General features: G+C 36.1%; 2 protein-coding genes across 2 annotated transcripts in view; one reads left to right on the forward strand and one right to left on the reverse strand.

The window, feature by feature from the left end:
- The window catches only part of Eno (alpha-enolase), a 115,145-nt gene extending 109,789 nt beyond the window's left edge, over positions 1–5,356 (reverse strand). Inside the window, exon 1 of the mRNA XM_090383451.1 lies at positions 5,240–5,356. The gene's annotated coding sequence lies outside the window, so the exon portion shown is untranslated. The remainder of the gene's footprint in view (positions 1–5,239) is intronic.
- Positions 5,357–5,586: 230 nt separating this feature from the next.
- CenB1A (Centaurin beta 1A) overlaps positions 5,587–14,930 on the forward strand; it is an 806,494-nt gene continuing 797,150 nt past the window's right edge. Inside the window, exon 1 of the mRNA XM_090384002.1 lies at positions 5,587–5,933. Within this exon, the coding sequence (XP_090240128.1) occupies positions 5,881–5,933 (53 nt within the window). The 5' untranslated portion in view covers positions 5,587–5,880. The remainder of the gene's footprint in view (positions 5,934–14,930) is intronic.

Genomic DNA, 14,930 nt, shown 5'->3' on the forward strand with positions numbered 1-14,930 from the left:
AAAGGAGCAACAACAAAATATTGAGGATTTATTTTGCTGATTTACAGTACATAATACTATTACATTAACTTGTCATTTCAGTTTGTACACGGAAATGCAATAAGATGTATGTCAGGTTGTCATGATTGCCATTTCTGCAATAAGGCCTCTAAGGTTGGGATTATTCATACCACAAATTTAAACATATACACCAACCGTTTATAACTGATTTAATAATAAAATAAAATGATACAAAAGACTAAAATAATATTTGCAAAAAATATGATTATTTACAAAAAACTAATTTACAACAAAAATAAAATAAGTAAATAAGTTAAAATGCATTAAAATATAAATTTAAAATCGATAAAAATACTATTAAAGCTTTCGGAGGTGTCTACCTCCTTCCTCAGCAATAATGAATATTTAAGCGACACATCCTTAAGTACCAGGTTCACAGCACACGTGGATGACCAGGCGCATACTCGGTAATCCTTTCACTTGTACCAGAACCGGAAGTGGTCTGGGGACGTGGAAAACGAAAACGTTTATCTCTGACAAAAACCACCGCCTCGAAAAGGGGATGAAACCTAACGCCCCTGTCTCTGTTCATGCTATTGTTGCCAGAGGATCCAATCCACAGACTTTCCAGCCACTTGCGGTTCCAGAATCTATGTGCCCGTCAAGGATGACAGCGTTGTCGGGGGAGATCTGGTGTTGTTTTTCCACGTCCCCAGACCACTTCCGGTACAAGTGAAAGGATTACTGAGTATGCGCCTTGTCATCCACGTGTGCCGTGAACCTGGTACTTAAGGATGTGTCGCTTAAATATTCATTATTGCTGAGGAAGGAGGTAGACACCTCCGAAAGCTTTAATAGTGTTTTTATCGATTTTAAATTTATATTTTAATGTATTTTAACTTATTTACTTATTTTATTTTTGTTGTAAATTAGCTTTTTTGTAAATAATCATTTTTTGCAAATATTATTTTACAGTCTTTTGTATCATTTTATTTTATTTTATTTTATTATTAAATCAGTTATAAACAGTTGGTATTTATGTTTAAATTTGTGGTATGATTTGCCATTTGCATGATTTCTCATATTTCCATTAATTACGCATTTTACCCTTTGGGAAGATATTTATGGCAATTAGTATATCAAGTGGAGTCTTCTTATTGGATTTCATTCACAGAGATATATATCCCATCTAACAAATGCATTTTGAACATTTCTGCAACCCACAATGCAGTGCAAAACACATTATTTGCAAAATTCACAAGTGATGCAGTTTTTTCGTCTGCCATTGTATGTTTTAACTTGAAATAATGGTTTATTAATGTAACTGGCTACTATATATTTATGATTTCAATAAATTACATTTGAATTCTTCCTTTTAGAGTTTATATAAGTAAAGAAGTCTTTGCATCCTTTGCCAAAGATTTCTTGTAATCTACCTTTGCTTGCCTAACCTCCTTTTTATATCTGCCATAGGATTCTGTGTCACCTGATAATTTATATGCATCCCATGCATTTTTCTTCTCTGCCACAAATCTTATTAGTTCATCGGGGTCTAAATTTTGAACAGTATTTCTTAGCTGGTATGAAAAGCCTAGTAGTAGATTCCAAGATTAATTCCCTGAATGTTTACCACTTAGAATTTAAAAAATCTGAGATGACTGTAGTCACTTTTACAAAAGCAAAATTCTTTCCCTCTACACCTGATGGTGTAAAGGGAAAGAATTTTATTGCATTTACATGCACAAACTGAAATGACAAGTTAACATAATAGTAGTACTGTAAATCAGCAAAGTTACATCTTTAAGTAAATCCCACATCAGTACACTGATCACTTTCACCTTGTGGTTCTTTATCTGTACATTCTTAATGCACGAATAATCACTGCTGATAATCAGATCAAGAGTGTTATTCCCTGTAGTTGTCGTTCGAACTCTGCTGTAGAAAACAGTCATCCAGTAAATTCACAGAAGTCTTGCTAGTGACTAGCCCATAAGTTCCAGTCAATATCTGGGAAGTTAATTTCCCATTATAAGATATTGATTTACTGGCCCACTATTTCTCTCTATAGTTCTTCACTGTACTGATCGGATTTAGTTGTCCTATTACACACTCCTACCCTTATTTTTGTTTTCCCATTGCTTATGTAACACCAAACTAACTCAACATTGCACTGTCCACCAATGTAAACTGGATGCACTGCCTTAGGTTTTGTGTTTCTTAACTAACAGCATAACCTCCCCTCCTCCCTTCCTATGGCATTTAATAGATTTGATAATAGAGCTATTAAGTGCTCAATAATTCCTATATTCTATTATATTATGAAACAGGGATTACCTTTATTTTAGATATATTAGAAGCTTCTTTTCCAACCAACTCTCCTGGTACAGTGCACTAATAATTCTTTGGGAAGGCGATATCAATTTTACAAAACATGTGGGACATCTTCCCCACTGTCAGAACCAACCTTGAGCGCTCAAGGCCTTCAAACACCATACTTCCGGCAGCAAGAAAACCATTACGTGGATTGACATAAAATTAAATTTTGAAGGTCTAAACCACTTAATAAATATGGACCGATTATTTTCTTAGGTCCAGCTTGACAGAGTTAAATTTAGGGGTATAAAAAAGTTTAATGGATATGGGGTGGGGTGGGGGGGATTATTCTCTACATTCTTTAAGTCGGACTAGAACTTGTCAGGGCGTCGTGTTCACAGGAATAGAGCAACTCACAATTAATCCGAAACTTTTGTCTTATGTTGTAGTGTTTGTTCTTCACACATGCGTATGAGTGACCAATCGTCGGACAATAGGAATGGTCTACGGATATTGATTGAAGGTTCACGTAGTTTCATCTCTAAGGTTTCTGCAATAAGTAGTTTGTGGTAGTTGTGTTGAATACTTATAATTTTTGTTTCATTAAAGCCGAATGAATGTTGTTCATTTATTGCGTGGAACGAAAATTCCGATGCATTTGAACGACCCGCCCTGAAATTTGGTGTTGTTTTGCTCAAAGCTGTGCCACTCCCATGGTAGATCTTACATAAACAGCGTTGCAATTTATGCATGGGATGTTGAATACTAGGCCATGCTGTGATTGGAATGTGGTGTTTGAAGGTCGATTTCTGAAGAATGTGTATAATTTGTTCATGGGTTTTGCTATGATTTTCATGTCGGTTCCCTTGCACATTTGGTTAAGTTTATTGTACCAGTACTTGACATATGAAATATATTTTGGTCTTGTTGGATTTTTGTGCAATGTTTGTTGCGAGGTTGTTGTTATTTTTTCACGGGCTATTGTTTTAACTTTGTTTATATAGGTTAGCGCGTAACCCCTATTTGAGAATCTTCTAGTTAATTCATTTATTTCTGTCAGAGAAATCTCGGTGGAAGAATATTTCTCTAACGACAGAAATAAATGAATTAACTAGAAGATTCTCAAATAGGAGTTACTCGCTAACCTATATAAACAAAGTTAAAACAATAGCCCGTGAAAAAATAAATAACAAGAACCTCGCAACAAACATTGCACAAAAATCCAACAAGACAAAAATACATTTCATCACCATTCCATATGTCATGCTAGAGTACAAACAAGATTAGAACTGGACTTGAATAGAACTTCTCTCATAAGTAAACTGTTACCACAACTTCAATTGAATGTAGAATTTTATTTTTTTTAACTGTAGCAGACAGTGCATGCTCGTGTATAATTTAACTGGCAATATTGGTTTATTAATGTAACTGGCCACTATATCTTTATAGTTTAAACAAATTACATGTTTGAGCTACGTACATTAGGTGATCATTAGGTGTAGCTTCCTTTTTTTTTTTTTTTTTTTTTCCAGGAGCATTAGCAACTAAGGCCATATTGCTCCGGGATATGCGGTGGTCATTCCCTGACCTTTCCGCATCCTCCGTATTTGGTGGTGACTGGCTCGAACCCCGGTCTAATCAAGAAGCGTGTGCTACGCATTGCTGCTCCTTCCCACCTGGCTACGGAGGCGCCCTTCCTTGTTTTATGATATTCACTTTAAGTTTGAGAATATATATTTACTATTTTACTACATATAGTCAAGAAAAAAAAGCATGAAATTTCAAACTATGTACACGTATTTATTTAGTAACTTAAGGATGCTAGAAAATTATTAGAGTTTTTCTTAAGCTTATTTATATACCTGACCTGTGTGAAAACAAAAAATTCCAAACCTTGTCTAAAAGAATAATAACAAATAAATACAATTTCCTTATAGCGGTAAAGTTAAAACGCGTGCACGGAGATTATCTTTAGAGTTAAAAAAAAACTGGAAAACTTAAACACTTGACGCTTCCAATAAACAAAAATATTACATGCTATCAGCTGATTGATTGAGTTTTATTGGCGCATCAGCAACTTAGGCTACAAACATGCTATAAGCACATATTAGTATCATGGGTAGCATTATTATATATAAGTGGGGAATCGAAATCCATGGTACCATTAAGGGCATGAAATTTCAAACCATCTATCACTCAAAAAGTTTTTTTTTTTACTACATCTATTAAAGATTCTAAAAAAAAAAAAAAAAAACAAGATTACTTTTTAAAGAAAATGAGCTGTTTATATAGTCTCATGGAATCGTAGAATGCAATATCAGCTCCAAGTTCCGGCTGAACACAATACACTGTATCTGAAACAGAATAGGCAGTACTCTAATTAGAAATAAGTACTGGGATGTTCAGCTTAAATCTAAGCTAAAGTTTCCGCTGCGGAACTAATACTGGGGAGCTGTTCTTACCTAGGCATATAAAGTTGGGAAACCAACTTTGTCTTTAAGATCTTGTGGTTTTTATTTACATGCACTTGAGAAATTTTTCCAAATTTGTCTAGACTCGATTAAAATTTCATGTTCAATAGTGATCTCCTTAGTTATGAACGCGCGGATGATGTGAAAATATTGTACCATTCATCAAACACATTCCGTTTTAGTGAAATATGAAAGATTATGTCAAACATATTATCGCCATATAATACCTGTTCGTAGAAAAAGTTTACAATGCCGAAAAGAACAAAATATTTTTGATATAAATATAAAAAATACATACAAGGTCGTTCAATGTCAGCCGTAGTGAAAGGGCATACCATATCTGCTTCAAGTGCTCTTTACGCAAAATAAATAAAATAACATAATTAAGTTTCACACAATTGTTTCAACGTTGTTGTTCATCAAATATATGCATGCATTTTTTAATTTTAACTTACCTTTAGTCGAAACAATTATCCAAACTTATATTGCGATAAAACTACAGTACAATACCAACCGTACTTAGGACAAACTAAAGGTCGTTTGATTCCGAAGAATGTCTTGCTAAGGTTTACATGTGATGCAGTTGCGTCACTTCCTAAGTTTCGCATTTTATTCTGATTTTTCTTTTCCTTATCAGAACTTTTTATCATTAATTCATTAAAATTCATTTATTGATGTATGTAAAAAAATTTCCATTTAAACGGTTAATAAAAAATCAGTTTAAGAGCATGGAACTCGTTTATGTGTGTGTGGTGCAAGATTGGATATCGTTCTATCTTAAGTTTTTTTTGCATCTGTCAAAGAGATGGGTTGAACTAAATCATATATGTCACTCTATATTTTACCGAATGAATCAGGAATAAAAGATTGCTTTCTTTTTTTGACAGTGAAATCGTATTGTTACGGTTATCACGAGTAACACAGTTTTTGAATGGGGACTTTATTAGTTAATTTTTTTTGTAAATTTGTTCTGAAACTATTCTGTAATATAATTTCTACACTAGAAGTTGCTTTATTATAGTATAGTGCATATAAACATTGCCTATGTTTTTTTTTTAATGTGTGTGAATACTGAACTGTTTAACGAACTTCAATTATGAAACCGATTATTGAATTGAACGAATGCTTACAGGACTCTCCAAGGTTTCGGCAAGTATAAATTTTTTGGTATTTCATTCGCCTAGGTTTTTGTGATATTGCCCAACCCAGGGATTCTCAAACTGCGGGCCGCAAGCAACTTGGGGGGGGCAGTTTTTTCAATTTTTTTTCTCAAACTTTTAAATGTGATTATTTTTCAATTTTCAATTTTTTTTCTCAAACTTTTAAATGTGATTGTTTTTTGTCTATTTTATAGTTCTATGAGGTGCTGTCATTGTTTTGTTTGATAGATTAAAATTTAATTGTTAAAAAAAAAGAGCAAGGACTCCTTTACCCATATAAACTCTAAAAAGAAGGGGATGAACGGGATGATGTCGATGGTTCAACTGTTGATGATCCTGCTCAGGTAGCTGGTAATCTGAATGAGTATTTTGCATCTACATTTGCACATGAAGGGTCATTATTTGAGGAAAATGCCAGAAGTTTATCAAAGTGTAACAGGGTGCTTAATTATTTTTTAATAACTGAGAGCAAAGTATAGGAGAAATTGATGAAGTTAAACATCATTTCTTTCATTGCTTTCTTGCATCACATGGCACTACTACTACTACAACTACATAAGAAAGGCACCTGGAGCTGATGGGATCTATCCAGGAGGAACTAAGCAAACCCTTAGCCATAATTATGAGAACATCCTTACACTCAGGGGAAGTTCCCATGGGCTGGAGATGTGCAATTCTATTCCCAATTCACAAAGGGGGATCTAAGGATGACACGGGTAATTACAAACCAGTTAGTTTAACTTCTGTTCCAGGGAAAATAATGGAGTCACTGGTTAAAGAAACATTGCAGGATCATCTTAACAAGGCTGCAGTAATAATTCAGACACAGCATGGGTTTGTTAAGGGAAAACCTTGTCTGACAAACTTGATCAAATACTATGATGTGGTTACTAAGCAATTGGATGCAAAATATAATTTTGATATCATATACTTGGATTTCAGGAAAGCTTTTCACACCGTTGCAAATTGGAGTAGCGTGATATTAAGGGCAAGTTGCTACAAAGGACAAAAGGGTGGTTGAGTGGGCAAAGACAGAGTGGTAATCTTTGGATACTGCTCTTTGTGGACTAATATTATTAATGGGGTTCGGTGTTGGGTCCGCTGTTGTGTTATATATTTATCAATGATATTGATGAAGGTGTATATCAGGCTTAGTGTCGAAGTTTGCAGATGATACAAAGGTTGGCAGGTTTATTAATGTCAGTGTGTTTCTGCAACAGGATCTAGAAAATTTGGGAAGGTGGGCTGAGAAGTGGCAACTGAAGTTTAACATTGACAAATGCTAAGTACTGCATATGGGTAGTGTAACCCCAGAGGAACGTACCAACTGTGTGGTACTACACTTAGGGTGGTAGAAAATGAAAAAGACCTGGGAGTGATTGTGTAATCAGATATGAAGTTTTCTGAGCAATGCAGAAAACTTCATATCTGACTACACAGGCTGCCAGAGCAGGTAATGGGGTATTGTCAATGATATACAGGAATTTTGCTAGTAGGGAAAAGGAGGTGATTATCCCTTTGTGCAAGGCAATGGTCAGGCCTTGAGTACTGCAGACAGGTCTGGAGGCCTCATTTTAGGAAGTATGTAGAGTTGCTTCAGTGTGTACAGAGAAGGGCAACAATATTGGTGAGGGGAACGAAAGGGTCCTCTTACCAAGAAAGGCTTAAGTTCTGCAATTTGCAGCGGCTGGAGACTAGACACTTATGAGGTGATCTGATTGAGGTGTATAAGGCCTTGAATGGGTTGAGTACACTGAATTCTGATGGGATTCTTTCACTTGCTCAGATTACAAACCTGAGGGGGCATCAATTCAAATTGAGGAAAGTGAGTTGTAGAATAGATGTGCGGAAATTTGTCTTTAGCCAGCGGATGGTTAATTGCTAGATCAGACTTCCATCAGTTGTTGTGGAAGTTGATCGCTTAAATAAATTCAAGGAGGAACTCGATAAACAAATAGAGGAAATGATTTTTTTTTATTTTCCTTTGGCTGATTCTACATAAGCTCATATGCTTGCTTTCTTGCATCACATGCCTCGATTACTACTAATACTACTTTGCTCAGAAGTAAATATTTACAATACTTGGGTTGCATGCTGGTTTCGGAATGCTGTGATGGTTGGTTATAATGGTCATAAATAATGTTCCACTTTAACGTTCAGTGGCTGGTGTATTCAATTAGCATTAGTTGAAGAATATGATGAAAGAAAGTAACCTTATATAGCATCAGCCAAAAAAAAAAAATCAAAAACCTTCCCATTTCACCCATCCATTTGCTCCAAAAGTTTGTCCAGTTCTTCCTTGAATTTATTTAAGCTATCAACAGATGGAAGTTTGTTCCAGCAATCACCTACCCGCTGGCTAAAGGAAAATTTCCGCACATCTATTCTACAACTGTCTTTCCTCAATTTGAATTTATGCCCCCACAGGTTTCATGAAAGTATAAAATTTATGTTATCTTTCTAGTGAAATGGTTAGTGCCATTGCACCACGTTTTGTTTGTAGTGAACTGCTGAACTCGATAATTGGCATCGTTTTAATTGTGTCTCATATTGTGAATACCATTACAACAAAGAGTTGCCATTGCACTCCCTTGAATAAGTAACGCTTCATCTCTCATATTGTGGAGTCAAACTTCATAACTGGGTCACGATTGCAACACGTTCACTAGTGAATCTTACGTGTAGTCTCATGCATTATGCAAAATAATCACCTTAGGTCATACTATTGCACACCATGAGGCAACTCTCATATTGTGGAGTTAAACTTCACGATTCCACCACGAGGATATCTACCTGGCCAACAAGCCTTGAAATGGTGCCATTTGGGTGGTGGTATTTGCCGAGAATAAGTAACATTAGTCTTCTCCATTGGTGAAGCATTACGTATTCGAGATAGTGCAATAATATGGCAACTCTTTTTGAAGGTATTCACAGTATGAATACCTTCAAAAAGAGTTTGCCATGGTGAAACAATGCCGATTATCTACTTCGGCAGTTCACTATGAACAAAACATGGTGCAGTGGCACTAAGCCATTCACTAGTGAATCTTACACATAGTCTCATGCTTTATGCAAAATAATCACCATTGTTATCTTTCCTAAAATTCACGATAGATAACAATCTAGATTTAATTTTTCTGTCAAAAGATTTCAAGCAATAGTTATAATGGCATGTTGTACCTTTATGGGCCCAAGGTAAAATGGAATTTGGGAACCCCATCATTAGATGAGGGCCCCAAATTCCATTCCAAGGCAGTCTTTATTTTTTAAATTAACTCAACTATTTAAAGAAGAACTAAAAATAAAACCATTAAAACTGATAAAACAATTTTTTAAAAGAAATGTAATTTTGAAATTAAGCTTCAAGTAAAGTTCATTGACCTTGGCAGGTAGAAAGTTCAGTTTCCGATAAAAATCACTTAAAAATATTAATAAAAAACAACAAAGAGTTTTGAGTTTTTGAGACTGATTTTGGGCCCCCCTCTCTGATTGGAGTCCTAGCCTTTTTTGCCTATAGAATAACGCACCACTGAATAGTTGGTAAAAAAAAAGGTACTTTTATCTGCTTGCCATTAAGTCTAATGTAGCTTAACTTAACCACTGTATATTTATGTATATATATAAATATATACATAAATATATTTAATATATTTATGTCTATATTTAACATAAATGTGCACTGGTTAAGTTAGATTATACTAACTTACACTGACAGGAGAATATCTTCAAAAATTCATTTTAATTATGTTTATTTTAATGGAATTTAATTCTGTTACAGGTCAAATTATTGTTTGGGGTACTGAGATGCTTATGATCCAGTGGATGATCTAGCTGCTTTCGCTGGCCAGCTGATAGATATGTGAAATATTGTTTTCAGCCACATAGTGATTGATTGGACAAAACTTCCATTCAATCTTTAGAGCTAAGTAGTTTAAATAAATTGAACCAAATATTTGAGGGGACAGATAAGTGGGATGGATTTTTACCTCTCTTTGGCTGATGTTGCAGTAGATTTCTTCCTCACATCAGTTGCCACTACTAATACTGATGTTAATATAGTTGCTTATGCAACAATTCTAGGAGCATAGTATATAAATGTGATGAATTTGAAGTATCACTTAAGTCATCAAATGCAGATATTATATCAGAAATATATTAGTAGATATTATATCAAAAAATGGTGACGCATTTTCAAAAAGGACAGACAGGACAGGAGTGTGAGAGGTGGAGGAAGTTTTGCTTTTGGTTAGGTAGCATATGGAGTGTAATGCAGTGCACTAAACTAGTGTTGAGAATAGATGGTATAATGTTCAGTCAGTTCGATGTAACATAAGCTCTGGGAATGCAAAAATGAGAACAGAAGAGTATATTATAGGCCAACTGACTGTCATGAGTACAGTGAACAACTATACAAGCAAATAGAATAAACCAGTAAAACTGAACATCTTATGGAGGATTTTAATGTTGCAGATAGTTTGCATCTTGTAGTGCTGCTAATGAGGGAGTAATTACTCACTCATTAGCAGAACATTTCTGGATGACTGTGTTCAATATCAGCATGTCAGAGAGACAAGAGAAAATGATACTCATGATCTGATTATCAGCAGTGACTTTTTGTATTAAGAATTTCTAGTAAAGGAACAACTATGTGACTATTGTATAATAGTCATATAGTTGTATAATAGTCACATTGTATAGTATACAATATTATAGTAATGTAGAATGGTTTTTAAAGGTATAACTGCCCTCAGTGTAAAGGGAAGTGATTTTGCTTTTGCAAAAAGGCAATTACAGTGGTCTTAGATGTTTTTGCGCTCTTTTTCAGTATGGTTAACTAATGTCTTAAAAAATTGTAAATGCCAAATGGAAAGTGTTGAGAAGTCATTATACTAACTACAAGATTTTATACTAACTACAAGATGGATGTCCAAGGTTTCTACCAAAATGGACCTCATATGAACTCATTGAATTCAGAAGTGAACACACAAGTGAGGCAGTATGTCTTCTTTACAAGCAAAAGCTGTCACAAACTGAAATAAAATTTTGAGAGAATAAAATGAAAATACCTGAAAAAGAATAGAAGAGATATTTGTCCGGTGATGCCCCCATCTTTTTAAAGGGAAGCTACAAGGCACTCCAGCAGGCAAAGGAATGAACATAGTATTTTGATAATGCCTCGATTCTGAATAGTGAGAGTTGAGTGGCTGTAGCCCCAACACCATGCACCAATAAGCAGACACAGTGGTGGTTAGAATTTTACCTGCTTATTGATTGTCTCCCCTCCGCAATCTTACAATGCCACTGGAGAATGTTCTTTTTCTCTATTAAAATTAATTAAAAAATCATTTTTTGATCTGTATTCTTAGGTTAGTTTTCAGATTTAGTCATAACATCCATAGAAAATGAAACATGGAATAACTTTGATCTGCACAGAATTATTAGACCTCGAGCTACACATATGTTTCCTCTTTCATTTCAGATGGCTGGCACAAGTTCTTAGTGTGGAAGAATGGCTCATTGTAAATGTACCGGCTCACAAACGTCCACAGATATGAAAAAGTATGAAGGATGTACAAAGGGATTTTACTGCAAGGTTTAATAAAGAACCTCCTAAAAGACAATATTGCCTGGAAACATAAGCTCTTCATGATAGGATCAGTTTTGATTAAAAAAAAAAAAAAAAAAAGGCTGTCCCAACTGTTGACCTGGCAGGAACACTGTGTAGCAATGGAAGCATTAGAGCTGTGATGACTAAAATGTCACTATGGAATTGATTGTCTGAACATGGAATCCCAAAAACCACAATGCTAACACGTAATAAAAACTATCTCAAATTAAAATCCTTTAAGCTTTCATTTGTCAACAAGCTAAGTGATGATGACATGCAAAAAAGAAGTGAAGCATATGCAAAGTTGCTTGAAGTTTTTCATATTCTCCTGCAACAGTAAAGTAATAGTAATCTGGCATGTGATGCAAGAAAGCAAGCATATGAGCTTATGCAGTATCAGCTAAAAAAAAATTCACACAACCATTCCTTCTAAAAGTTTGTCCAGTTCCTCCTTATATTTATTTAACCTATCAACTTCCACAATGGCAGATGGAAGTTTGTTCCAGCAATTAACCACTCGCTGGCTAAAGGCAAATTTCCGCACATCTATTCTGCAGCTGTCTTTCCTCAATTTGAATTAGATTACGAACCCTTAGGTTCATAATCTGAAAAAATTGAAGAATCCCATCAGAATTCAGCTCCATCCATTCAAGGCCTTATACACCTCAATCAGATCACCTTGCAGGTGCCTAGTCTCCAGCTGCTGCAATTTGCAGAACTTAAGCCTGTCTTGGTAAGAGGATCCCTTCATTCCCCTCACCAATCTTGTTGCCCTTCTCTGTACACTCTCAAGAAAATCTACATCCTTCCTAAAATGAGGCCTCTAGACCTGTACGCAGTACTCAAGGCGTGGCCTGACCATTGCCTTATACAGAGGGACAATCACCTCCTTTTCCCTGCTAGCAAAATTCCTGTATATCATTGACAAAACCCAATGACCTGCTCTTGCAGCCTGTCTGCATTGTTCAGAAAACTTCTATCTGACTGTACAATTACTCCCAGGTGTTTTTCATTTTCTACCACCCTAAGTGTAGTACCACACAGTTGGTACATTCCTCTGGGGTTACTTCTACCCATATACAGTACTTTGCATTTGTCAATATTAAACTTCAGTTGCCACTTCTCAGCCCATCTTTCCAAATTTTCTAGATCCTGTTGCAGTAGCACACTGCTATTACTGTCATCAATCCTTAATAACTCCTCATGTGTGAATGTAGATGCAAAATACTCATTCAGTTTGCTATCTGAGCAGGATCATCAACAGTCGAACCATCAATATCAAGTTCTCTGGTGAGTATGCAATCTGTTGTAGTGCTTGTATTAGGAATGTTTATTTCTAGTGTAAAGAAAACCCATGTCTTTATGAAGAGCTATAGTTACTGTAGTTACTGGGCTGCAGTGTCCAGCAACCTCTTGATAGGGTCCTATTTCTTCAAGGGTACTGTTGTTATTTTGGTTTTTCAGGAGCATTAGCAACTAAGACCATATTGCTCCGGGATATGCGGTGGTCATTCCCTGACCTTTCCGCATCGTCCGTATTTGGTGGTGACGGGCTCGAACCCCGGTCTAATCAAGAAGCGTGTGCTACGCACTGCTGCTCTTTCCCACCTGGCTACGGAGGCGCCTTCAAGGGTACTGTCAATCAACATTCATATCTAGCCATGTTATGTGATCAATTTTTTCAGGGAATACTTGCATGATGTGTTTGGGAGTAGGCAATAGGGAGAGGATGGCCTCTGTAGTTGAGTGGTCAGGAGCGGGAATGCAGTAGCATACACTCTTTGAGCAAAACCTGGGTTCAAGCTCCTGACTGCTGAATGGTTGATTTGCCAACCCGAACTGGACCAGCATGGCAGATTATGGTCCATTTCCCTCAACATGAATTGTTGAGGAGTCTTCCATCCTGCAGTGGATTGATAATGGTTGCTCTTTGCTTGCTTACTTACTTATTTAATATGGAGAGGATGAGCACATCTGCAAGTGCATCTTCAGTGGTCACCAAGAAGTCTTGATATCTCTTTTTGTGACACTACAATATAGGGCATAATTAAAGACATTATATCCAAAGAAAGATACTAGACAACAGATCAATTGAAGGAAGATGTGAGGGTTGCCTTTACCAAAATCAATAAGCCTATGCTCTGCAAAATGTCCCACAGGACATGGTGCAGGATCATTTTGAGTCATGAAACCGGTGTTCATACTAACTATTTGGATCTTAAAACAGACCTTCTGTGACTAATATAAAGTAAAATAAACTGCAGTCTGCTTTCTTCCTTTGTTTTCAATTTCTTTATAACCATTGCATGATATTATATCCGTGAGACAAGAATTTCGAATCGCCCTTAAATAAGGTAAAGGTGGGGGGAAACGTATGAATCAACGAATTTTTGGATATGGTGTATATACAGTAAGGAATATACCCAGCTCCTGCCTCCTATGTACACACAACTCTGACTTCTTCCATTCACTATCTGTCAGAGTAGGAGCAGTGAGATTATCCACTAGCTGTTCTGGATGCCTCCTAGATAGTTAGCAGTAGATTTGCCCAGGTGGACTGTCTTCTCCTGGTTTTATATCCCAGGTTTATAGCCTTCTCGATGAAGTTCCACCAATAAGCTCTCCCAGAAGTCAGACTTATCCAATCTCTTATTTTTATGGTCTTTAAGTCCTTTTCTATATCATCCCTCCATCTTTTCGTGGTCCTCCTCTCACCCTTTTCCCTGTAGGTTTCCATTTCATTAAACTCTTAGTTGTTTTGTTATCATCCATTCTCATGACATGTCCCAACCAGGCAAGCCTCTGACTCTTCACAAATCCAACGATGTCCACTCCCTGAATAAGATGGTCAAGTTCATGGTTTGGTCTGAACCTCCCAAGATCCATCAGCATCTTGTACTGGTCCAAAAACATTTTGTAAAATTCTACACTCGAACACTCTCAACAGCGGCTCATCTTGACCCATAAATGTCCAAGCTTCACAACAATATGTCATAATTGGTCTAATGAGTTATTTGTATATTCTTAATTTTAAATGTCTGTTCAGTACTCTGAACTTCAATAATTTTTCATGTGCATAGAAACATCTGTTTCCACTTGGGATATGGGACTTAATTTCATTAGTATACAGTTGGTAATCTTAGGTAGGTAAAATTCTGAACAAGCATTCAGAAAGTTGAATTCTGAACAAACGAAAAACCTCTGGTTCTTAAAATTTCAAGCCTATTTGCCATTCTCCGGAGTTCCATATATTTTGTATTCACTTCATTTATCGCTGACCGGGCTAGCCAGGTGGGTAAAGTGCCTGCCTGGCAACCCAAAGGTTGCGGGTTCGAATCCCGCCTCGGGCTTGGATCAAAGTACTGCAAAAACCTTGGG

Source organism: Mastigoproctus giganteus, chromosome 10 (genome assembly GCF_048544385.1).
Source record: "Mastigoproctus giganteus isolate SK-2022 chromosome 10, ASM4854438v1, whole genome shotgun sequence".
NCBI classification, from domain to species: domain Eukaryota; kingdom Metazoa; phylum Arthropoda; class Arachnida; order Uropygi; family Thelyphonidae; genus Mastigoproctus; species Mastigoproctus giganteus.